General features: G+C 45.6%; 1 protein-coding gene across 4 annotated transcripts in view; it reads left to right on the forward strand.

The window, feature by feature from the left end:
* LOC147888243 (uncharacterized) overlaps positions 1-24,608 on the forward strand; it is a 159,664-nt gene that overhangs the window by 47,092 nt on the left and 87,964 nt on the right. For all 4 annotated transcript variants that reach the window (XM_087393777.1, XM_087393780.1, XM_087393778.1 and 1 more), the window contains exons 3-5: positions 1,933-2,043; positions 8,645-8,742; positions 8,894-8,977. In XM_087393777.1, the coding sequence (XP_087249903.1) occupies positions 1,933-2,043; positions 8,645-8,742; positions 8,894-8,977 (293 nt within the window). The remainder of the gene's footprint in view (positions 1-1,932; positions 2,044-8,644; positions 8,743-8,893; positions 8,978-24,608) is intronic.

The following is a 24,608-nucleotide window of genomic DNA, read 5'->3' on the forward strand; positions in this document are numbered from 1 at the left end:
GAGAGGCTGAGAGGAGAGGTGAGGGCTGAGAGGGCTGAGAGGAGAGGCTGACATGAGAGGGAGGTGAGAGGGGTGAGAGGAGAGGCTGAGAGTAGGGTGAGAGGGCTCAGAGGAGAGGCTGAGAGGAGAGGTGAGGGCTGAGAGGGGTGAGAGGAGAGGGTGAGAGGTCTGAGAGGGTGAGCTGTGAGAGGGTCGAGGAGCAGCACGTGGGAGCGGAGCAGCAGGAAACGGCGCTGCGCAGGTAAGTAAAAAAATTAGGGGCAAAAACTGCCCCCCTGGAAACACCGTTTCTGTTTTTGGAAATGGCACGGAAACGACGTTCCGTTTCGGTGGCCCAGAAACGGCATTTCTGGGCACTATGATTCCAGCTTGTTGCATTGCTCCTCACACCCGACGAGGATCTCCTTCTGTCTCAAGTTTCAATCACAAAACAGGTGTTTCCAAGCATGCATATGTGCTTGGCAAGATAGAAGGTTATAATATAGCTGGGTGGTTGGAGTAAGCAAGAGCGAGAACACGCTAGGAAAACAACTTGCAATTCAAGTGGATGATGAGTTGAATAGGTTAGAACATGAGGAGGAGGTAGAAAAGCTTAAAAAAGTAGTAAAAAGCTCAAAACATCTTTTTATTTTGATCGTTGTAGTTGGTATGGCATTGTAGGCTAGTGCTAGCTAGTGTTCTAGTATTATTAGTTCATTTTAACAAAGTCAACTCTTATAACATAAAGTTGGGCCCCATGAGTTGACTAGGCTAGGGTTTAGGACTAGCCTTTGTAAGGCTTGGCGCTACACTTCAGTTGTACTCTTTGCACTTGTGTGCTGCTGTAATACATTAGATCTGTTCGACTTCTTGCTGTCTTCTTTGCTCCCTTGTTCTCAGGCTTCCCTACAAGTTCAACCAGAAGACGATCATAGGCTTCTTTCACCCAGGTGACCCGAGCCACGAGGCAGCTGGGAGTTAGAGAGCACAACTCAGCAAACTTGCCCTTGAGTCAGCTTACACATGAGGACCACAGATGTCTCCTCTTTACTATTTGCCTTGGGAAGGCAGACCATTGGAGTGATGGTGGCACTTATCAGATGACCAGCTACCTCTTGGTGACCATCGAGGAGGAGAGAGAGCCTCAGACAGACTGATTAGGCTGAGCACACAACGCTCGATTATTGATCTTTTTCCTGGACGAGAAGGAAAATACTGAACTAAGAGCTCTCAGCTGCCTCAACCACTTCAAAACTTTGATGTTTGTCGAACTCATGTTCTATTTGACTTCAAGGCTCCAAAGAATCAGGCAGAGTGGGGAATTACCTTTGTGTGGGAAATTTACCAGAAGATTTGAAATCGAATATGGTTTCACAAGAGGTTGATTTGTGTCAACGAGATTGTTCAATCATGATTAACAAGAAATGCCTCAGCTAGAGGCCCTTTCTTGCCGTTAGGACTTTGGAGTGAAGTAGCTTAGAGGAAGACGAGATAAGTGCAAATCAAATGAGTATCAGGTGCATCTCTCTGCTGCGAGTGCTCGTAGGATCTTAATATTTCTACTTACAATTCCTTTTTGCTAGTGGAAGACCTGCTATGTCACGTAGGCCTTGTTGAAGGACAAGGCTAAAGATGGAATGCAATGTTTATACAAATAGTGAAATCTTCTACCTACATAATGCCATTTAGAAAATGATGAATCGTCATGAATTGGAATCAATTGGGTTGACCTCTCTTTACCCCATGTGTTTTTTTTTGGGGGGCAGGGGTTTAAATAATGTCTTCATTGAATTTTATCCTCTAATTTCAATGGTGTATGCTTTGATGCTTACTATTCGACTGCACCATATAGCTTTCGTCTTGATCTAAAAAACAATTGATAGATTTGTTCCCTAGCAACCGCAGTGTTGTAATACAAAATAATAATACTAGTTTTGAATCTCTCTTTCACAGAATATAACACAATGCAAAGCTGGAAGGTACTGAGACAAGGGGAACATGGAATTGTGGATAGCTCGATCCCGGAATATGCATGGAAAGTACTCAGAAAACTTCAGGAAATAGGTGTATAACATTTTGCATCGCTTTCTTGGTGCCAATTATGTCTTCCTGAATCGAGTGTATTCTTAGTTGTGATTTTCCCTCTGGTAGATGTGATGGACATATAGTTTCACGTTGTAGATGCAAATTCTGATGTGCTTGTAAACTAGAAGATATGTGGTTTCAATGCAAATAATTGTCATGCTTATTTGTTTGGGTATCAGTTAAATCCAATATAATTCAATATTAGATTGCTCATGTTTTAATCTCTTGATACTGACTGCATCAACGTGTATTCAATGATAGTCTTCATACAATGGCAGGGAGGGCAACTAACAGGTTTGCTTCTCTCATTTGTGAGGATGTGGATAACTCTAGCATTGGTGCTGATCTTTGTGTGATAGGAATCACACTGATTATGAGAGTGTCGTAACAAAATGTATAGATTAAACAGGGAAGGGAAACTACCATAACAAAGCTTTAGGTCTGACACATTGAACCTTTCAGTTATACAGCCCTTAAGTTGAAAGTGGTTTGAACAAGATTGCACAATTTTCTCATCTCCCCTGGTAGTTTGATCTGGCAACTTTTGTTAAACAACTTAGTGGCAAGGGATTGTCCACATATTGAAATGGAAATTGTGAAAGTCCAAGCTGGAAAGTCGAGGCTAGCAACAAGTTAGATCTAATTCAATGTATTTGATACTGTACTTTTAGGGGTTAGAGGTTGTGCAAATTTTTCAAGAATGCCTTGTGACAGAAGCTCTCATAGAGTTTGAGCTTGGAGGGACTATGAAAAAATAAGTGTCCATTTTGAACTGCTTCAGTATCTGCAGGGAAAATCTCTCCTACAAGATGAATGTTTTTCCTTGCTCTTGTGAGATCTCGATCACACGAGAATATTGAGAAGTTTGAGACCGACAATATCAAACTATATTTTCAGTAGAGTGTCACTTCTCTAATCGTCTCCATGTGATCCCCAGTTATGATCAAATCATCAACATACAGCATCGCCATCAATCTTCTATCTCCCTCTGAATGGAGGTACTTGGCATCTGACAGACTCCTGACCATACCAAATTTGACAAAGTATTCATCAATCCTTTGGTACCATGCTTGTGGGGCCTGTTTTAGTCCATATAGAGCTACCTTAGTCTGCATGCCGTGTCATTTTTGAAGCCATTTTCTAGACAAAGTTGTAGGCTTATTATTGTTGTGTTCTTTTTTTGGTGGATTTCTGCACCCAGGCACTAGCCCAAATTTTGGGAACAGTGGATCTTTTTAAGAAAAATGGTCCTTAGTAGGCAATGTCTTGCTGCCAGGTTTGTTCTTTACAGAATAGGTGCTAGCCCAAATTCGTCAATAGTGGATTTAAGAAAATGGTCCTCATAGACAGTCTTGCTGCTGCTAGGTCTTTTCTTGGTGAATTAGGTGATTGATCTTAGGCCACTCTTCTTTTGGGGGAAGCATTAATATTATGCCCCTTTGAGGTCATGGATATTTTGGGTGGGGGCATGCCAACGTGTGTAAACTGAATGCCAGGGATTGAGGTTTTGTGGTTGACTGAAGCATGTGTCCATAGTTCCCATCATACAGGCATCATTAAGGAAACCAACATGCACGCTTACCTATGTCAACCTCAGTTGTGTCCTCCTTGCATGGGTAATCTAACGCTGTACCTTCTTAACCTTTTTTGCTCAAGGGCGTGCCTGTGACCTCTCAGAATGCATTACACGGGGTGAGTGTGCTTACGGGCATAGCCTAGCACCTGTTGAACTTCTGTGTCTTCCAGCCGGCCTGCCCACAAGCATGCAGCTCTACTCTAGCACACCTATACTGGTCTGCCAGCCTAGGGGAGCCTGGCTGCTGCTCCCTAGGTCTCTCAATAGAAGCGAGATCCCAATAGCCTTTGTTGTCCACTTGGGCATCGGTCCTTGGGTGTCGTCCAAGCGTCTAGAGTGATGATCTCTTGAACTTCTTCCTTCTAGCAATTGTAGTCTGGAATCCTCACTGCAATAAGCTCCATCGTGGGGAGGGACTAGTGAACACGGCGTTTTCAGAACTCGAGGCCTGTGCATAGACTAGGTCCATGCAATGCCGTGCTAAAGGCATTATGACTCCAAACCCACATTATAATGCCATTTCTGGGTTAGGTTGAGGGGAGGGAATAGAGAAGAAGGCCTTTTCATAACATTTCTGGGGTAGGTTGGGTTGTGATGGAAATTTAACCTAATTAACTCTCTCTCTCTCTCTCTTTCTCTGTCTCTGTCTCTGTCTCTCTCTCACCAGAGAGCCATCACTGTACCAAGCTTCGGTTTCGTCCCAGCGCGTGGATAGATTGATTGATTGATATGGCCCACTCTGTAGTTGTAGTTGACTTTTTTTTTCTATGATTATGATTCTGTTAGCATAGATTAGTACTCAGCAAGGGTCCGAGCGTACCCTTTGCTTCAGCCCATTGAGGTTTGTATGAGTTTGCTTTTCTGTGTACTTTGTCCCATAGGCCCGTGAGGCCTCCCGTGGACGTTAATATATCTTTCTTTCTTTCTTTCTTTCTCTCTCTCTCTCTATCACAGAGTTCTTTCAGCCAGATCACATAGACCCCCATGAGGCGATCGACATGACCTTGACCCGGAGCCTGTGACCCGACAGCTCAGACAAAGGGTTGACTCACAGATCACACTTGGGGACATCCCCTCCTTGTTTAGGATCGGAGCCCGACTGACAGGGGTCACAGCGGTCTTGGTTAGACGTAGAGTTACGACCAGGAGACGTACCATGATGATGATGGTTATGATGATGTTGACGATGATGCTGAGATTGATATATATAGTCAGGATATGACTATGTTGTACTTAGGACTTAGTACTGCCATTTTGCATTGGTGTGGATGCTCGTTTAGTAGCTCCACTACCACAGCTCATTGTATCAGGTTTTTTCACAAACTCATAGACCCATCGGTCTTCCGAAGACTTTAATAAACTTTCTTTCTTTCTTTCTCTCTCTCTCTCTCTCTCTCTCTCTCTCCAGATTTCTTCTTCTAATTTTCTAGCTTTGCTTACTAAGTTCTTTTTCTTCTTTTTCTATTTTTCTCATTTACTCATTCCTTTGTTCTTTTGCTTCTTGTATAATTTTTTTTAAAATTTGTAAGATTGAATATGTTCTAGTCTTACGAAGGTAGAAATATATTATAATCCCATGTCATCAATGTTGAAGCCATGATGCCCTATTTCTCAGTTATGTGCTATAGTGGCCAAAGGCTAGCACTATACTATAGGCGGGGTGCATCCAATCGGATAGATCAATAGCCTTGCAACACTTGGCATATTTTGGAGCAACTTGACCCTTCTTGCCAAACATGACCATAGAGCTAAGCTTAGGGGGCCCAACCATTGCCCTGTCACCTTGATAACGTCACTTGTGAATTGGAAATCAAAGAGGTTTGGGTCCACACCTTGGTGCTTGAGGTGGCAAAAACATGATTCCGGTGGAGCGAGCTGCCCTTCGATCGTTACCAAACCACCTTTCGCTATGGGAGAAGGATCACTAGGGCATGAGAGTAGTTATGAGGCATGTGCATGTAGGCATGCCCAAGTTGTGTAAGTAGTTTCTGCCCTTGTGGCTGAGAGGTTCAGAGTTTGAATTGGAGAGGCTTCAAGGTTGTGGGAAGGGAGGGGGAGAAAAGGATGAGAATCAAGGTCCCCTGGCAAGTGGGGAGCCCTTGGGGGAAGGGGTAGGAGGAGGTTGAGAGGGTTTTTTTGTAGGGAACAGAGTCTGAGGAAGTTTGGTGAGAAGGGTTTGAGGGTGAGTCTTTGTTGGAGGAGGTTGTGGGGTTGGCTTGGTGAGAGGCGAAGGTTGGGAGGGGATTTAGTGGGGGAGGTAATGGGGTGATTCTTGAGGGCAAGGATGGTTGGGGTTATGGTGTGAGGATGATCGATTGGTGGAGTTGCTCAATGACTTTTAGTCTTCCTCGTCGTGTGGTCCGCCTTCCGCAATCTTTAGCAAAGTATCCAGGCGTGTCACAGTAGAATTACTTCTAGTTCTTCCTTCTCTTCTTATTCAGATGCTGCGGTGAGGAAGCAGAAGGGGACGTTGTTTTACCCTTGCCTGCTGTCTCAGGGGTGTCGAGGCAGGGGAGGGGAGGGAGGGTGAAGAACCTGCTAAGGAGGTGGAGAGGGGGGCAGAGGGGGAGGGAGGTGGGTGGTCATAGTAGGATGGGTGAGGGGAGGGGAGGGGGCGAGGGGAATCCTGTAGGGCGGGGGGGAGGGGGGGGGGAGTGGAGAGGGAGAGGGAGAGGGATGTGGAGGTGGAGGGGGGCGGGGGGGAGTAGGGGCAACCACAGGCTCCCCCTGTTCATCAGGCTCGTAGGGGCTCTAGATCCACTCCTCCTCAGTTGCTGTCGGGCTAACGTCTACAGCTTTTGCCATCGCAGCATTAGGAGCTCCTAGGGCTCGCTGCTGATACAAGGGTGAATGCGAACGTTGAACCTCCAATATGGGAGGATCATCTGGCTCGGCAGTGGCCCCTTCCGCTGGGGGAGGTGGGTCTCCATGTAAGGGCTGCTGCTACTGCTCATCAGGTGTCTCTCGAAAAACCCTCTCTCTCTCTCTCTCTCTCTCTCTCTCTCTCTCTCTCTGTCTCTGTGTCTAGCCCTCTGCTAGCCACTCGTTGGCAAAGTGTACCCCCTTCAAGGGTCTCTAGGGGAGGGACCTTGGGCTCTCAACCACCAGTCTGATCCTGGGGACCCCGTCATCTGCTACCACTGATGCGGCCGAATCTGGCGGAGACTTGAGCACGGTGCAAAATGCCCTACCAATGGAGGGGAGGATGGCTGGATACTCCTTTGGGAGCCCTGGGAAGCGGAGCGTAACTGAAAAACGGGGAACATGGTGTGTCGTGTCCACGTCCTCTATTGTAAAGCCATGGTATGAAGGAAAGAGGTACACCAAATGCGGGCCAAGGAGGATGGGCCTCTGCTCCACAAGTGTCAAGGTAGTATCGGGGCAGCTAAGCTGGATGAGGAAGACGCCTCTTCCATAGATGGTGACCTCCTGAATGTGGTCACCCTCCAGTGCCAAGCTCGCCTAGATCCACTCTCGCACTTGTCGCCTCGTGGGTGTGAGGCCCACAATTATGCCCACAATCGCCTTGTCGTGGAGGGATTGAATTGCTTGCTATACCTATTGCTTGTCGGCTGGGACCTTAACGGCTGTGGGATTCGAGGGTGCTAGACCAAAGGTCACCACTAAGATCTTCTTCCTCCTAACAAACACAAATGCTCCTGCTGGGAGTGAAGGAGAGGAAGGAAAAGAAGAGGCGGAAAGGAGGAGGAGGTGAGGCGAGGGGGGATGGAAAAGGCTGGGGGGAGGAGGTGAAGAGAAGAGGCGGGGGGGAAGCATGAAGAGGCGAGGCGGAGAAAGCAGGGGGGTCGGGAAAGGGGCGCAAAGAGGGCGGGAAGGAGGAGGCGGGGGAGGTGGAGGAGGAAGTGTCGAGGGGGGCGGGGAGGAGGTGGAAAGGGGCAGAGATGGAGATGGAGGCGGAGAGGGGGGTGAAGGCGGGAAGGAGGCGGGGAGGTAGAAGGAGGTGGAGGCGGGGTGAAAGCAGAGAGGAGGCGGAGGCGAGGGCAAGGGATGGTGAAGAGGACGGCGGAGGCAGAGGCGAGGGATGACGTAGAAGAGGCGAAGAGGAGCGGGGTAGAGGCGGGGGCGGAAGGGCAGCCGCGAGGCAGGAGGCGGAGGTAGGGTCGGGAGAAGGCGGGCAGCGGGAGCAGCCATAGAGCGGGAGCTTCTAGTTATTTGCATAGGCTCTTGGTCTTAAACTGATGTATGCCCGATTATTGAGGTTGGGACTTGAGCTAGGGATGTGTTGTAGGATCAATTGATGTAACTATCTTGGTAAGAAAGTTGGGTCAGCTAGGATGGTTGAGACAATTAGGGTTTTCTTGGAACCCTACATGCATGGTAAGGCTTCATTTGTCTCATGGTTGGTGGACACTAATGAAAAGAGTTGTGTATTAGATACACTTGCCTTGGAATAAAATGGACTCATGAGCAGGACCATTTATTGCATCACCCTGTGAGTGGGCTTGTGGTATGTGACACAGTTCTTACAGTGGCGAGTTGCATGGATTGGGATGGTCTAGACTTGTGGCTCTAGCTCGAAATACAAAGCGTATGGTGGAAAAATGAGTTTGCTAGCTCTTCAATCTGTGTGTGTTATGCTGATCCGTTGTGTAGTATTAAAGGGTATTTACTTGTGATATTGGTCAGGTTCACATGGTTGGTCACTTCACCCATGTACTCACATTGATTGACACCCACGTATACGCTCTCGTGCACGCACACATGCACCTACAAATATGTGGCTCGGGCAAAAAATCTTTATGCAGACTTGATCGGAGAATGTTTTCAATTGTGTTGCTGTATTGTGTGGGTTTACATAGAGGGAAAGATATATGAGCTTAATTTAGCTGCTGTATGGATTGAACATGAGCATTTGATCCTGGGTCAAACTATTGAAGGCTAGAGGTACAAATAACAACATATAACTGTTTTTGCAACCTTTTTTGTGTTCCTACATTCAAAGCTACTTTACTTAGGTCCTTCGTTCTACTGTGCATATGGCAGGTCATGAGACATATCTTGTTGGGGGGAGTGTGAGGGACATGCTACTGAAGCAAGTTCCTAAGGATTTTGATGTGCTCACAACTGCTGAGCCAAAGCAAGTAAAGATTTTTCTGTTATCTTTTATTTGGTGGGGCTGTAATAATAGCCTGTCGAATCATCCCAAAAATAAATAAATCACAACTAATAGAAGCATTCGGAAAATGTCTCAAGCATGGTTTACTGGTTATCCTGTGTCACATTTTGTTACAGGTCAGAAAGAATTTTTATCGTTCCATGATTGTTGGTAGACGCTTTCCTGTCTGCCAAGTGCATGTTCATGACAAAATTGTTGAGGTAATGTGGCAATTTAGCATCCTTTGGCATTTGTTTTACTTCATGCCTGTATGCTGGTTCTTTTCACAAATAACTATGTCAAATAAAGTTGATGGGCGATGCTCATGGCTGCAAGAAAGTGTGAAACTTCTTTCAGTCTGCATGGATTTGTTAGGGATGATTTTGTGAGATTGTTTAACAATCATCTACAGTACATTTCTTGTGAACTAGTTTATATTAAGAGACGGGCTGAGGTGGCTCAGATGATGTTCAGTGACCTTATATTTCTTGTACAACTTTATGTTGCGTACCTAGAATGTTGAAGGTGCCTCTGTTTTTTTCCTAGCATTTGGTTCTGGGTGTTCAGGATTGGTAAATGGTTTTTATCATACTCTCTGATTGTCTATACTTACCAATGAGCCAAAGTACAAAGCCAACCATACGGATGAGATTCTCGCATGGACAAGAAGAAATGCAGATGCGCTATGTTCTATTTTTTGCAGTGTAAGTATGCCAATGCATGTATGACAAGACCTACACCTGTGGCCATCTGCTTTGCTGTGTCTCAAAACAGCAGGTATTGAGTCTTCCTGGACCTCAAAATTTTAGTCAAGGGGGGTCTTTACCCTTAAAAGAGATCATTTTCAACAGTTACCAATAACAGGAACTACAAAGCTAATCATATTTTACTCATGAACTTAAATACATGACATAACCTACATCCACTTCTTTGCTGTGTGGAGGCCTTCTAGATTCAAGTGCGCTCCACACAAATGCACATGAAGGAATAGATGCGCGCGCACACACACACACACATGAACTTAAATACATGACATAACCTACATCCACTTCTTTGCTGTGTGGAGGCCTTTTAGATTCAAGTGTGCTCCACACAAATGCACAGGTAGGAATAGATGCGCGTGCGCACACACACGCACACTTTTTTTGTGGAATCTTTGAGTCATTATATTACAAAAAAAGCTATCCCAGAAAGGGAGGGCTATAATACATCAAGAGAAAATCTCACTGTAGGACAAATATACATCATGATCAAAGACACGAGATTGCAAGCAATCAAAAAGCGATTGCTGCAAAGAGTGTCTGAAGAAAGAGAAATTGGAAAAACAGGATCACCAAAGACCCTATGATTGCGATCCTTCCAGAGAGTCCAGAGTGCCTAGTACCGAACCCAAACAAAAAAGAAATCAAACTCCTGTCTGGGTGGATGTACACCAAAAAGCTAGAAGAACTTGCCAAAAGCAATCTGAGGAAACCGAGCTCTCAAAATCTGCCCAAGGAAGTCCAAGAAAGCACAAGAGAAAGGACAATGCCAAAAGAGATGAGGCACAGTCTCTCTCGGAGCCAGACATCTGCGACAAATAGAGGAAGCAATATGTTGTCGTGCCAAGAGCTGTCCATGAGGAAGAACACCCAACAAAACTCTCCACAAGAAAACCTTTGATGGAGAGGAAAATTAGAATGCCAAATCTGTCTCAAACGTTTCCGCCACCATTTCATAGGACGATTAAGATGCCAAAGCTGATTTGCCTTTTGCGAGATAAATGGTGGAGGAAGTAGAACTTTATAAAGAGAAGAGACAGTAATATGTCCAAACTGCAGAGGACGGCATGACAAGCCCACAGAAGAAAGTGTCCAGTCTTGAAGACGATCCGGTAGATGCAGTGGAGGAACCGGTTGAAAAGGTTGGGGCATCAAAATAATCTTATGCCAAAGTGGATGATAATGCATTCCAAGGCCAAATTTGGCAGCGGCCAAAGGAAAAGTAAGGGGAAATCTAGCATCATCAACAACATCCTGAACCAAACACGAATTCGCTTGACACTCAGAAAATACGAACGTCGAGGCTTCTGCAGTTGCCCTGCAAGGAATCACTGCCATGCCAATCCAAGTGGGAAAGGATACGTTTCCAATCCATTAACAAATGGGAAAGGAGATTCAACATGCAAGAGTAAATGACGAATCATGGCAGCCTATGGTTGAGAATCTTGCAAAAACTGCAGCATGAGTTTCCCCTTATGGGCAAGAATGTGTAGATGGATATTGAGAATATTAAGACCTCCATGCATCTTTGGAGAACAAAGTTGATGTACTTGAAGCAAACGCAAGCTTTTTTTGCCATGGCGAGAACACCAGAAGATTTCCAGAACCTCAGACATAAAAGAGGCAAGATAGCCTTGCTGAACATAATAAGAGGCAAGAATTGAATATACGCCATCAGAATAGATTGCACAATTTGAAGACGAACATGCAGAGGCCAAGTTGCCAATTTCTAGTACTCCAGCTTTTTCTTGAGAGCTGCGAGAATCCAATCAGATTGTTGACGAGAAGAAAGTGTCCGACTCAAAGGATAGCTGATATGACCAAAACTGTTAACGCCTAATTTTCACGCCAATCACGGGCATAGGCACACAGATTATCCTCCCAGCCAACCTCGGTGGTAGCAAACTCAAAATCTCAAAATTACGTGAAAGCTCCTGCTTGCAAAGTTCCACCGAGCCCCAATTCTCTAGATGGATCTAGTATGCCACATGTCTTTATTCTAGGTCACCTCCTAAATGCATCATTTACCCCTCTCTTGGGATATCATTGAAATCATTTGCCCCTTGGCACATTTAATGCATTTAGGCCACTTAGCCTTAGATCCACCTAGTCTTGTGCCATGTCACCCTCACCAAAGACCTTGACCTTGATTTCTTTTTGATCATTTACGTAAAGCTCAAACAAATGTAATACAAACATTGATCCTTTAAAGGAAAAGGTCGATTGACCCTTCCAAGGTCATGTTGCCTCAACTTAAGCGTAATATTTCTTCCCTCTTCAGTGTCCTCGATGATAAAGTCTAGGAACACTCTTCGTAACTGGTATATGGATTCCCAGGTAGCTTCTGATAGAGGTAAACCATGCCATGCAACCAACACCGTGGGTATCTTTCGATTACGTACTTGCATTGTTCCTCGGTCCAGGATTCTTGTTGGTTTGCGTCCTTGCATTATCCTCTATCTCCTGAAACAAAACAACACCCTCGATTAGTGAGTCACCTGTATGCAAAAATTTCTTTAAACGAGAAACATGAAACACTAGGTGCATCTTACAACTCTGTGGTAATTCTAATTTATAGGCCACCTTGCCTATTCTTTTTAGAATTAACCACGGCCCACAATATCGGGGTGATAACTTAGCGCACTCTCCTGTAGTCAAAGACTTGTGCGAAGGAACTCTGAGAAAAACTTTTTCTCCTTCCTTAAATTCTCTAACGGATCTGTTTTCATCCGCATACGCCTTAGCTCTATCCATTGCTTGGCGGATGTTAGCTCTCATAAGTGCAAGCATCTCCCGCATCTGAACTACAAAGTTCGCGGCACTAGGCACTTTCTGAGGTACTCCAACTGTAGTTGCATTCGCTGGTCTATAACCATAGTTTAGCTCAAATGGACTGAACCCTGTAGAGGAATGTTTTTTATCATTGTGGGCAAATTCTAACAATGGCAACCACTTGTCCCGCATCTGAACTACAAAGTTCGCGGCACTAGGCACTTTCTGAGGTACTCCAACTGTAGTTGCATTCGCTGGTCTATAACCATAGTTTAGCTCAAATGGACTGAACCCTGTAGAGGAATGTTTTTTATCATTGTGGGCAAATTCTAACAATGGCAACCACTTGTCCCATGTATGTTGCCTTAATGACACATATGCTCTAAGCATATCTTCTAAAATTTGGTTGATTCTTTCCGTCTGACCATTTGTTTCTGGATGAATCCCCACTACTCATTCCCAACTACTCAGTCCCCACTACTCATTTGTTTTTGGATGATTCCCACTACTCATTCCCAACTACTCCCTTTGACCATTTGTTTGTGGATGATCCCCACTACTCATTCCCAACTCAGTCCTTAGTGTTTCAAACACCGCAGTCCAAAAATGACTAGTAAATTTAACATTCCTATCTGACACTATGGATTTAGGTAATCCATGCAAACAAAATATATGTTTAATAAACAAATCTGCCACTTGCGGGGCACTAATAGACTCTCTAGTTGGAATGAAGTGAGCCATCTTGGTAAGACGATCAACTATCACAAGGATAGAATCATATCCACCTTGTGTCGTAGGCAAACCTACAATAACGTTCATGAAAATGCTCTCCCATCTACCTAGTGGTATTTCCAAAGGTTGTAAAAGTCTGGGTGGCTTCACCCGCTCTGCCTTACTTACCTGACACGAAAAACGACGTGTCACATATTCATGAATATGCTTTTTCATCTTTGGCCGAAAGAAATCTCGCTTCACGAGATCATATGTCTTCTCGACTCCTGGATATTAGCATCCTATGTGATCCAAAGACTACGGAAATATACAATCCGAAATCTCTAAAAATAAGATCCACTATCGGATATCCTGTATAAACTTGTGCACAATAAACCGCTTCGATCACAGGATCATCCATTTCTTAGGATCTCTTATCTAGGAACATCAAGTTCCAAACAAGGCACTGACGGACCATCATCAGAAGAGATGCGGTAACCCTCCGTGAGATTGAGTCTAGACTATGGAGCTCCAGGGTTGAACCCAAAAAATACATGGCTTCTCTCAGGGTAAAGAATCTTAGTCAGCCCTCGTAAAAAATCTAATCAGGTTGCCCCCAATTCAATTCAGCCTACTTGTACTTCACCCTAGAGGTCCTTGGGTATTATTTCACGTTGGATTATACCACCACATCAGAGAATCTTAAGTGTAACATACCTTAGTGTCCCATACCACTTAAGTATATTGCAAATAAAAAACTCAGTGGACAATATGAGTGAATCAGGTAGCCAATCCCTCTTCAACTCAAATGATCCCAGATTGAGTCAGGGTGGCAAATCCATACTCAATCCTTTTCTTAATGTGATTATATCACCCCCTTGTGTTACAATACCCCAACCAATAGGTCAAAGAAGAAAACAGCAGGTAGCATCGCTAACAACTCTTGAATCCTGACTATCCATGACCTCGGGCTAAAAGAGTGAGAATCAGAATGACCCCGCCTTTGGACATGATTCAAAGAAGGTATCCAACAAGACTCATCCTGGTCTAATCAATAAGAACCTTCATACGTCCAAACGGTAACTCAAAGAAACGCCATAACTCACAATCACATCGAGATGAAAACTTCAAATAGAAACCAAACAGGAATCTGCGCACCAAGATTCGAGAAAGGGAAATCCAATTGCCTTTGTTAAATCCGGTCTAATATATAACAAATACTCGGGCACCATCAATGTACCATATATCTTAAAAACTTCAAGATATATGCAAGAAAAGTATAATTTGAAAAAAACCATCAAATTATAGATGCCGCTAGTTACAAATCAAACTCAAGTTAACCAAAACCTGGTCAATTTAATAACAAGACAGTTTATAATTCATACAAAATTGGGGAGCTTCTTGAACCAAACGTGGTTCAAAAGATCCAGTCGAGCCAAAAAATAATTGGGTGTCGGTCAAAACTGAGGATGTCAACCTCTTCATCGCTTCTCAATAGCACGGAAGCGGTATAAAGACTCTAAAACAAGCTGTCTACATTTAGAACAGCACGAGCCTTCTTCAATATATTTTTGGTAGTGAGGGGTTTATACTGCCCAGAGTTCATCCATCAAGGAAACCATCTCTCGTAGTAGGTCATGAGGTCTACGAGGATTAATCTCCGATGTAGCCTCATCCTCCATCTCAATAAAACAGTAATCCAACGTAGGTGTCTCATTACTTTGATGTCCTTCCATGGCTGGAAAATATCTCGCACGGGAGAGGGACTAGAAGAAAAACAACTGCGTCCAAACGCGTGCTCTTCACACTAACAAAAAAAGAGAATCTGGGGCTGCGTGGAATCAAGGAAGAAGGCGAGTAGAGGACAGCAAGAAAGATGGCGGAATTTGATAGGCTGATCTCAGACGGAAAGAGGGTGGGGAATTCGCCTTAATGCGCTGAAGTGCTGAAGTGAGAAAGAGAGAGAAATCCTGGGTATATAAATAGCCAGGAAGGGCCATCTAGGCGAATTTAGGGTGGGTGCTTGATTTAGAGCAAGTGCTTTCCTTGCTAGAGAAAAACAAAAAAGCAACCTGCTTTTTTTAAACCAAAAAACAGTCTCGCTTTTAATAGATCTGGTCCCGCTTTTCTCCAGCCAGCCAAAAATAGCCAAAACGCGCTAGATTTAGAGCAAGTGCTTTCCTTGCTAGAGAAAAACAAAAAAGCAACCTGCTTTTTAACCAAAAAACAATCTCGCTTTGAATAGATCCTGTCCCGCTTTTCTCCAGCCAGCCAAAAATAGCCAAAACGCGCTAAAATCAGGCCATACGCTCCTTCCCAAAGCCAAGCGCCTGCCCCCAATCATATCGCCCTTGTCTCTGATGCCCGAATCTCCTAGACAAGCCGCTTTCTAGGCTTATGAACGCTCTCTCTTTCCTGAACCAGCCCACTCTCTCGCGTCCCCACACAGCCAATCACATCAACAACCCAAGCGTGGGTAGTTATAGGTCAAAAATGATCCATCCTCATATCTCTTGCTGAAAGCATTAAGTCTTCTCATCGCCTACACTTCTCAGGGAATCACGATTTCCAAACACGTAGCAACTGAGAGAGCACACAGCCTATGGACTTCTATTTCTTCCACAAATCTCTCAATCATGAGCGCACATCATCAGCCAACGATTCAGCCCATACATGAGCGGAAATTCATATTTGCAAAAGCAATCTCAAGAGCGTACCTAGAAGACATCTTTTGTGCATACCTCGCGTTGAATTCAATTGTGATAGGATGGCTCTGATACCAGATGACACGACCCCGCAGGATCAGATCCTATCACTGACCTAGAATCTCGTCCTCAATACAACCAGAATCATAGCGCAGGTGCCTTGATCCTCTCGACCACCCTCGAGTACATGGGCTACAACTCGACTCATCCATAGGCCCGTATCTAACCCAAGCGTCCCATACCACCTGAGCCCGTCCAGAGGACCTTCGATACACCACCTATGATCCGCTATGTAGATGGCCAGAGTCCCGGCTTGGGTCCAAGTCCCATCCATCAGTTGAGGAGCGCTCAACTGATTTACACAATAGCACTGGCCCCCCCTCTATATAGAAGGAAACCCGCTATAGATAGCACAATGCTATGAATAGCTCCCTCCATATAAAGTGAGCACTATATATGAATCAATCTCTATATATAGCAATCTCGGCTAAAAATAGCCATCCAGCCCTATGCTATCCCGTAACCCACGTTCACCTGCTATCCAACCCTAGGTACACCATGCACATGATAGATGATTTCTCCAGGCCATAAAAGAGAGTGCCCTGGAATGCAAAGGCAACAATTTTGATTTCTGAAAATTTACATGAAGCCCAACAGCTAAACCATATAAAGAAAGAGCTTGCACTAGCCAGAAAGATCCTGCTCTGAATTGCGGGGAGTGAAAAAAGAATCATCTGCATAAGCTTGAGCAAGCAATGGTTTATTGTCATGAATTTCCAAACCATGTAGCTTATCCGTAGCTACGAGATGATCCCATATACTGAAGCATGGGGTGCATGGCTATAGCATACAGGAGCGCACTAAGTGGACAGCCTTGACGAACCGAACAACGAAGAGTCCATGCTTGAGAGATATCCCCAGAAAGAATGCAGGCAGCTTGACTGTCACTATAAAGCTAGTATATGATATGCTACAATTTTTGTCCAAATCCCAAAGCATGCATTGTTTGAGAGATGAAGTCCCATTGAACAGTATCAAAAGCCAGTTATAAAATAGCATCTATGAGCTTCTTTTTTAACTTTAAATAAAAAGTGTCTTGAAGCGTCGCTATATAGCGACGTTTTGACCTGTTCCATCCCTATATAGCGACGATTTGCTCTGTTCCGTCGCTATATAGCGACGCTTTTAAATAAAAGCGTCGCTATATAGAGCGACGTTGTGGGTTAAAACTCGAAACCTCACGACGCGGTGCTTTCTTTAGCAATCTCTATTATAAGAAAAGCAATCTCTCCTCCCACCTATATCCGACGACCTCGCTTTCCTCCACTCTATTCTCCACCCCTCACCACTACTCACCCCTTTCCTAACACTTGCCCCGCTCCTCCCCTGCTCGCTAATCGAAGGTTCCCAGTAGGTGTGGGAGCGTCCTGTGAGGACCTTCCCACACTTACTGGTGTGAGAAGCTGAAAGCTTGTGTTCCTGCAATAGGAGCACATCTATCCTTCCCACCAAAGGTGGCTGGAGCTCCTGTCTGAGCACCATCTTCCTGGGGCCGCGAGATCCTGATGAGTGGAACCCGTTGACGTTCCAAGAGATAATGCGTATACTCATGAAGAGGAGAGATGGGCCACAAACAACTGTCTGCTTGCGGTCGATGTCAAGGTGGTCGAAGGATGTCCAGTGTGCAGACGATGGCGCTTCTGTGAAGGTTTCGAAGGAGAGGCCGGATCATCGGACCCATCCTCTAAAACTTTCAGTAGAGGGGAAAGGCCCTTCGTCCCATGGTGGTAAGCTCTCTCTAACAAACTCGAAGCTTCCGCCAGGGAAATACTGTAGAAGCCCACTACCTCTGAGGTCCTCCAAGGGCGGAGCCCTTCTGCGTAGATCCACTCCAGAGGCGATCGAATGATGACCAACATGCGGAATCGTTTGGCGTTGTGGCGCCATCTCAGACGAACGTCACCCTCCTTCCACTGCTGCTGCAGAAGCCCCGCTGCTCTGCTACCGATCCAGTCCTGTACTTGCTCCCGGGACTGATCACGAATCGTCTCCCAAACATTTTCATTCGTCCATTGCTCATTCCCGTCACTGGTGATAGTGAAGGAATAGCTAGGACCATCATGGGGGGCAAGGACGGACATCTTACCCTCCGCCGGGGGGGGGTCCCGCGGGATCATGCTCGAGGGAGAGGGGGGGCTGAAACCATAGGTGCCGGGGGGGGCCCCGTAGGGGGGGGAGGTAGGGGAACCGAGGAGGAGGGGGGAGGGGGGGGGCGGGGTGAAGGATGAGGGGAAGGCTGGTTGACCTTCTCCTTACCGGGATGCTGCTGACTGGTGACTACAGGGGTCTCTTGCTGGAGAGGGGGGGCTTTTCTGTTACTGTTTTGTTTCCTTTTCGTTTCCTTTTGACCTCAGTCCAGCCTTCCCCTTCGGGAGGGGGTGTCGATGCCTGGCGGGGGGGATCCTGAGTTGCCTAGATGGGAGCCATCTGAGGTTCTATCCTCGTGAAGCGAGGGCAAGAGCGCACCTGGTGCCCGAAGCCGTGGCATCTCAGACACTGATCTGGGCGACCAGTGACCATAATGCGCTGCGTCACCACACCTGTGTCCGTCTCAATCTCGAACTCCGAGGGGATACTCTGCGGATCTAGGACTGCCACTTTGACACGTGGCACCCCTTGGGCTGCCGCCGCATCAACGAAGGTGTCTTGCATGAGCCAACCAAAGTGCGCCCCCAAGTCCTTGATGATCGGGCGAAGCTCTGTTGCGAGGCCTGGGAAGATAAGGGTAACTGGATGGCGGGGAATGCGGAAGCAGGCATCGAAGTCCGCTACACTGAAACCCCTATACCATGGGACCATAAGGATGATCTTCCCACCCACAGAGGTAGGGGACCGTCTGACCATATCGCTCGCAGCCTGTGCTAAGGAGAGCTTGACCCAGAAGATACCATGTCCCATGAGTGCGACCTCCTCAATGTGGCTGTCCTCAAGGTAAAGGGTGGAAGGGTGGACTGCAACCAGTCCCTGATGTCTGCTCGTGAAGGGGCGTAGCCAATGACTCTCCCATAAACGGACATCTGGGAAAAGTCAGTGGCGGCCTGCTTCACCAAGGAGAGCTGATGCTCTGTCAGTGTTATGCGATAGGCTGAAGGAGGGGGGGGGGTCCGTCTGGGCCACTGGTTTCGAACTTACGGCCGCCATACCGCACCGACAAATTGCGAAAGCTCCAAAAGGCGGGGGAAAGGAAGTGGCAGAGGCGAGGGAGGGAGGAATGGGGCGGAAGCGGGGGAGGAAAGAGGGAGGGATGGAGATGTACGAGGAAGCGGGGGGAGGAGAGGCGGTAGAGTGGGGAGAGAATGGCGAGGGAGGGGAGGAAAGGAGGGGGGAGGGGGGGCTGGCAGCACGGCGCAGGACGGGGAAGGGGAGGGAGGAGAGGCGAGGGTGTGACAGCGCGGCGCGAGGGAGGGCGGGGAAGCAAGGAGGAGATGAGGGAGGGGACAGGGGGTGGCAGCGTGGTGCAAAGGTGGGGAAGGGGGAGGAAAGGGGCGGGGGGGTGGTAGCACAACGCGAGGGGGGGGAGGCGAGGAAGGATGGAGGGGCGGAGAAGGAAGGAGAGGGGGGGCGGATGGCAGGCGGAGAAGGAAGAGAGGGGGACGGAGGGAGGTGCGGCGGCTGCGAGCAGAGAGGTGGCAGAGAGGGAGGAGGGGAAGGGGGGAGGGGGCTGCACAGCGCGAGGGAGGTAGACGGGAGCGGGGGGGGGTGGGAGCATTCGCAGGAGCCAGCAGAAGGCACGACTCTGTGGGAGCCACTACTTGGTGCTAGTATGTGTGACAATCGAGCTATCTTATCCTGCTTGGCTTGATTACTAGTTTGCTACACTTTATCTTTTCTAACAAACTTTTAAAAAAAAATCGGTTCCTTGGGAAACCTTAGGAACTTGGTTGTGATGTGCTACTAGCTATCCGAGCCTGCTTGGCTTGATTACTAGTTTACTACACTATACCTTTTCAAACAAACTTTTTTTCTTCAGAAACTCGTTCCAAGTTTCAAGGCGTGCAAAACCATTTGTCTCATCCCTTGTGTGCTCGTAATTTAATGCAATTGCTATTGCGTCATCTAATGTGTTAGTATATTTTCCCTTGACTTCCATTTTGATTATATCATTGAAGCCAAATATGCAATCTTTGACTTGAACAAACTGAGGTAAGTGTTCAGGAATTTTCATAGCTCTTCCTGGAATTCATTAGTGTGCTCAGCTATGGATAAGTCCCTTTGCGTGAGGTACCTATACTCATCCCATCTTCATCTGGAGGAAAAAAATGCTTTTGGAACTCAGGTATCTAGATCCACACCATCCTTTTGCTGTTTTCGTCTCTTTTGTGAAGCCACCTTTTGATGACATCTCAGTTTCTATTAGACATCCTACTCACATATTTCTCTGGCCTATAATTTGCTATATTAGGCTGCTTTGGTTTATCCTTTTCCATAAATTGAATGTTGGATTCAGGTTCCATTATCCGTGTCCCTTTATTCTCTCTAGAGGGTCATTCTATCAAAGTATGGATAGCTCTATATAATTCCTATTGTCCCTTGTTGGCCTACAGCTGTTGAGCCAACAACTGCTGTTGGTCGTCATCCTCTAAATTCTCAATTTTGACGTTCAACAAATAATGGTCGTGTTCCATTAGGCACAGTACCTGCTGTACTGGCCGATCTTTTGATGCTATGGGGTTCACACATGAAGTGTCATCTTCGATTTCCATTTCCAAGTTGTTTGGGTGTTTTAACTAAAAAATGTGACAATTCCCATTCCTGTACTAGGGAAACAATTGCAATGGAATAAGTTTTTGCAACTCCAAAGTAAAGCAAGCTAGACCTCAATCAAAACTGAAATCAAAAGGAAAAGAAAGCTCCTTGGTCCGACTTCTCATGCACAGCCTCCTTGTTACTTTTTTCCCCCCACTTCTCTCCTCAAGAGTATTTCACGTTGTGGGAAAGCCAAATAACCAAGTGTGCTGGATCTCCTTCCGCCCCAAATCAAGCAAATATCTATTGTGTATTAGACCCAAATTCAAATCAAGGAGCAAACCTCATAGATTTCCTCATGTCACATGATGCAATTATTTCAACAAGCGATTGATGACAAAATATTGGGATCCCCCTACGCTCTGCAAACTGAGCATAATAGGATACCACTTGTCAACCAGCCTCCGCCTTGCCTTGAGGCACCCCAAATCTCATAGAGCACACAAAGCTCCACGATCCTCTTGATTCACAAATCTTTTGCTGGTGATATTCATCGCCGCTTCAATTCCTTGCGTATACCCACCTATGTATTGCTGCTGTCATTCCAAAGTATTGTCAGTGGGGGGAGCAGCTCGCCGAGATCTGCTTACGCTCTGCTCTACGGTGACTCATTGGTTGACTAAATATTTGTTAAACCCAAAGGAAGCGTACACGATTAGGGATCCACAACTATTGTTGATAGGTTGTCTTCCCCCAACTAATGTGTAACGCGACCAGGCCAAACTCGCACAGACCTAGCTTTTCTTGTGCTTATGTTGCTATGATGACGTGGTAATGTTGATGTTAGTCTGGTGACATGTCAGGATGAAGTGGCAGAGATGAGCTGGCTGATGACGTGTCTTTGATGACGTGGCATGGACCAGGTCTACTGACGTGGCAAAGAATAGGGTGCCACGTGGCTCCCTTTGGACCAAGCCTTGGTTGTGACCTCTGGATAAGATGACCAGGATATCCGCCACGTGTCACAATGTGGTTCAATGATATCGATTTCGGATGCTGACGGAATCAAGAGAGATTCCGACAATTTAATCCTAGAATCACCTTCTCTAATCCTTAATGTGAATTGCAGTTTCTCATCTTTGTAACATTAGTTCTTTCCTCTTTTGTTCGATTCAATTTATTCCTTCAATTCAAATAAGAAACAACTCATTTCTTTCAGTTCAGAATTTCTGCTATGTTTCCAGTTTTACTGCAAAATTTTGCCTCAAATTTTTAGCATGGCTTCCCTTGCCATCACCTGCCTGTGTGCAAAAACTTGTAACCATTCACCATATTCCATCCAAACCTTTTATTGGCATTTCCAAAATTGTCTCATCAATCTAAACTTAGATATATGGTCATCGCTGCAAGTCATCAATAGATACAAAAACGAATTGCAGCAACTCTCTCATCTACACTCATCACGGGCAATAAGCATGTTGAGTGTCCTCCCAGCCAACCTCGTCAAACGATGATCTTCAAAAAAACAGATAAGCTTCCATAAATTTCCTTCATTCTTCTGTCTAACCCTCATCTCCCCAGACAAGTTTAGATGCCACATGTTCATTAAGTCCCTCTTAGATGCCCCCTTTTTACCCCTACTTGGGATACTTTAAAATCCATTTGCCCCTAGGCACAATTCACAAATAGGAACAGTTAGTCCTTGGGCTTTATACTCATCTAGTCCATGCTCCCTGACGACCTTGGCACTAAACCTCTTGACCATATACATAAAGCACAATCCAAATACAATACAAATGTCAGTCACTTGAAAGTTAATGCCAATTGACCCTCCCGAGGTCATGTTATCTCCGCTTGATCATAACATTCGTTCCCTCTTTAGGCATATCAGCGCCCTTGATGATGAAATCTGGGAATGCTCTCCGCATCTGGTACCCAGGTCACCTCAGATAAAGGTAAACCATGCCATGCAACCAACACCACGGATATCTTTCGATTGCGTAATTGCATTGTTCTCGGTCTAGGATTTTTGTTGGTTTGCACCTCGCATAATCCTCTATCTCCTGAAACAAAACACCCTGAATTAGAGAGTCACATGGGTGCAAAAACTTCTTTAAGCAAGACCTGGATATACCTTACAACCATGTGGTAATTCCAATCTCTAGGCCACCTCGCGCATTCTTTTTAGAATTAACCACCACGGCCGACAACATTAGGTGAGAACTTGGCACCCTCTTCTCGGTCAAAGGCTCGAAGTGTGAAGGAAAACTTTTTCTCCTTCCTTAAATTGTCTGAAAGATTTTTTTTCAACTGAATGCATCTTTGGCAGATGTTTGCTCTCGCAAGTGCTAGCATCTCTCACATCTAAACAACGTAGTTGCGATGCAAGAGATGTAATTTCTGAGGCAATCCAACAATAGTTGGATTTGCCGATCTATAACCATGATGGACTCATTCCCATAGAGAAATGTTTTCTATCATTGTAGTCAAAGTTCAACAATCGCAACCACTTGTTCCATGTATGTTGCCTAAATGACACATATGCTCTTAGCATACCTTCTAAAGTATGGTTGACTCTCTCCTTCTGACCATCCATTTCATGATGATTCCCACTACTCATTCTCAAATCAATCCTTAGTGCCTCAAACATTGCAGTCCAAAAATGACTCGTAAATCTAGTATCCCTATCTAACACTATGGATTTGGGTAATCAATGCGCACAAAATATATGATTGTTAAACATATCCACTACTTGTGGAGCACTAACAAACTCCCTAGTTGGAATGAAATGAGCCATCTTGGTAAGATGGTCAACGGCTACAAGGATAGGATCATAGCGACCTTGTGTCGTAGGCAGACCAACTATAAAGTCCATGGAAATGCTCTCCCATCTGCAAAATGGTATCTCCAAGGGTTGCAAAAGACCAAGTGGCTTCACTCGCTTTGTCTTACTCACTTGAGCCTAGAAACACCGTGTCACATATTCATAGTCACAACAAAACACAGTTTTTTGCCAAAGATGTAAGATTTGGGAGAGAGAGAGAGCAAGAGAGTGAGCTGAGAGCTGAAAGCTTGAAAGCTTAGTTGCAATAGAAGAGTGTGAGAGTACAACTGAAAGAGTGAGAGATAAGGTTTTGTCCTAGTGACAAAACCTTAGTAGTCACTAACCATAGTTAGTGGATTAACTGCGGTTAGGAGGAAAAACCTCTTAAAGAGGGAAAAGTGCCCCTAACTAGCTTATTAAATTACATTGGTCACTGCTGAATTATATCTATAATTCTAACACCCCCCTGCAGTGCCAATGTCATGTACAAGGCTGATTAATCACCAAACGGATATAAGTTCAGGGCACTGCGAAATGCCTCAAACTTTTCACGTGGTAATGCTTTGGTGAAAATATCTGCAACATTGTCATGTGTGGACACAAAGATCATACTGATCTCTCCTGCATGCAACTTCTCTCTGACGTAGTGATAGTGAACCTCAATGTGCTTCATGCGAGCATGAAACACTAGATTCTTTGCCACCGCAATGGCACTCTGACTATCAGTGAGAATTGGAGAAGGACCCTCCAATGACAGATGAAGATCAGCAAATAGACGTCGCAGCCAGACACATTCAACTGTTGCTGTGAAAGCTGCCCTGTACTCAGCTTCACATGATGAGGTAGCCACTGTAGATTGTTTCTTGCTCAGCCAGGAAATGCAAGATTTACCCAAAAAGAAACAATTGCCACTAGTGGACTACCTAGTGTCATAATCACCAGCCCAATCTGAATCACTGTAGGCATGCATCTGCAAGTCACCCCCCTGGGAAATAACAAGCCAAAAGACTTCGTGCCCTGCAAATAACGGAAGATGCGCTTAACTGCCTGCCAATGCATAGTTTTTGGGCTGTGCATATACCTGCTCACCTGAGATACTGCAAATTGAATATCAGGTCTAGTGTTGCAGAGATATATGAGGCATCCAACAGCCTGACTGTAAGATGTGGCATCAACTGATTCTCTTGCATCATGCATTGTGAGTTTCAGCCCCGGCTCCATGGGAGTGGCTATGGGCTTACAATCATGCATGTTAAATCTGTCCAAGAGTTTATGCACATACTTGGACTGAGACATAACAGTGCCACATCTCTCTTGAGAGAACTGGATCCCC

This window comes from Dipteris shenzhenensis, chromosome 22 (assembly GCF_047967505.1).
Source record: "Dipteris shenzhenensis isolate YYH24624 ecotype China chromosome 22, Dip_SZ_1.0, whole genome shotgun sequence".
NCBI classification, from domain to species: domain Eukaryota; kingdom Viridiplantae; phylum Streptophyta; class Polypodiopsida; order Gleicheniales; family Dipteridaceae; genus Dipteris; species Dipteris shenzhenensis.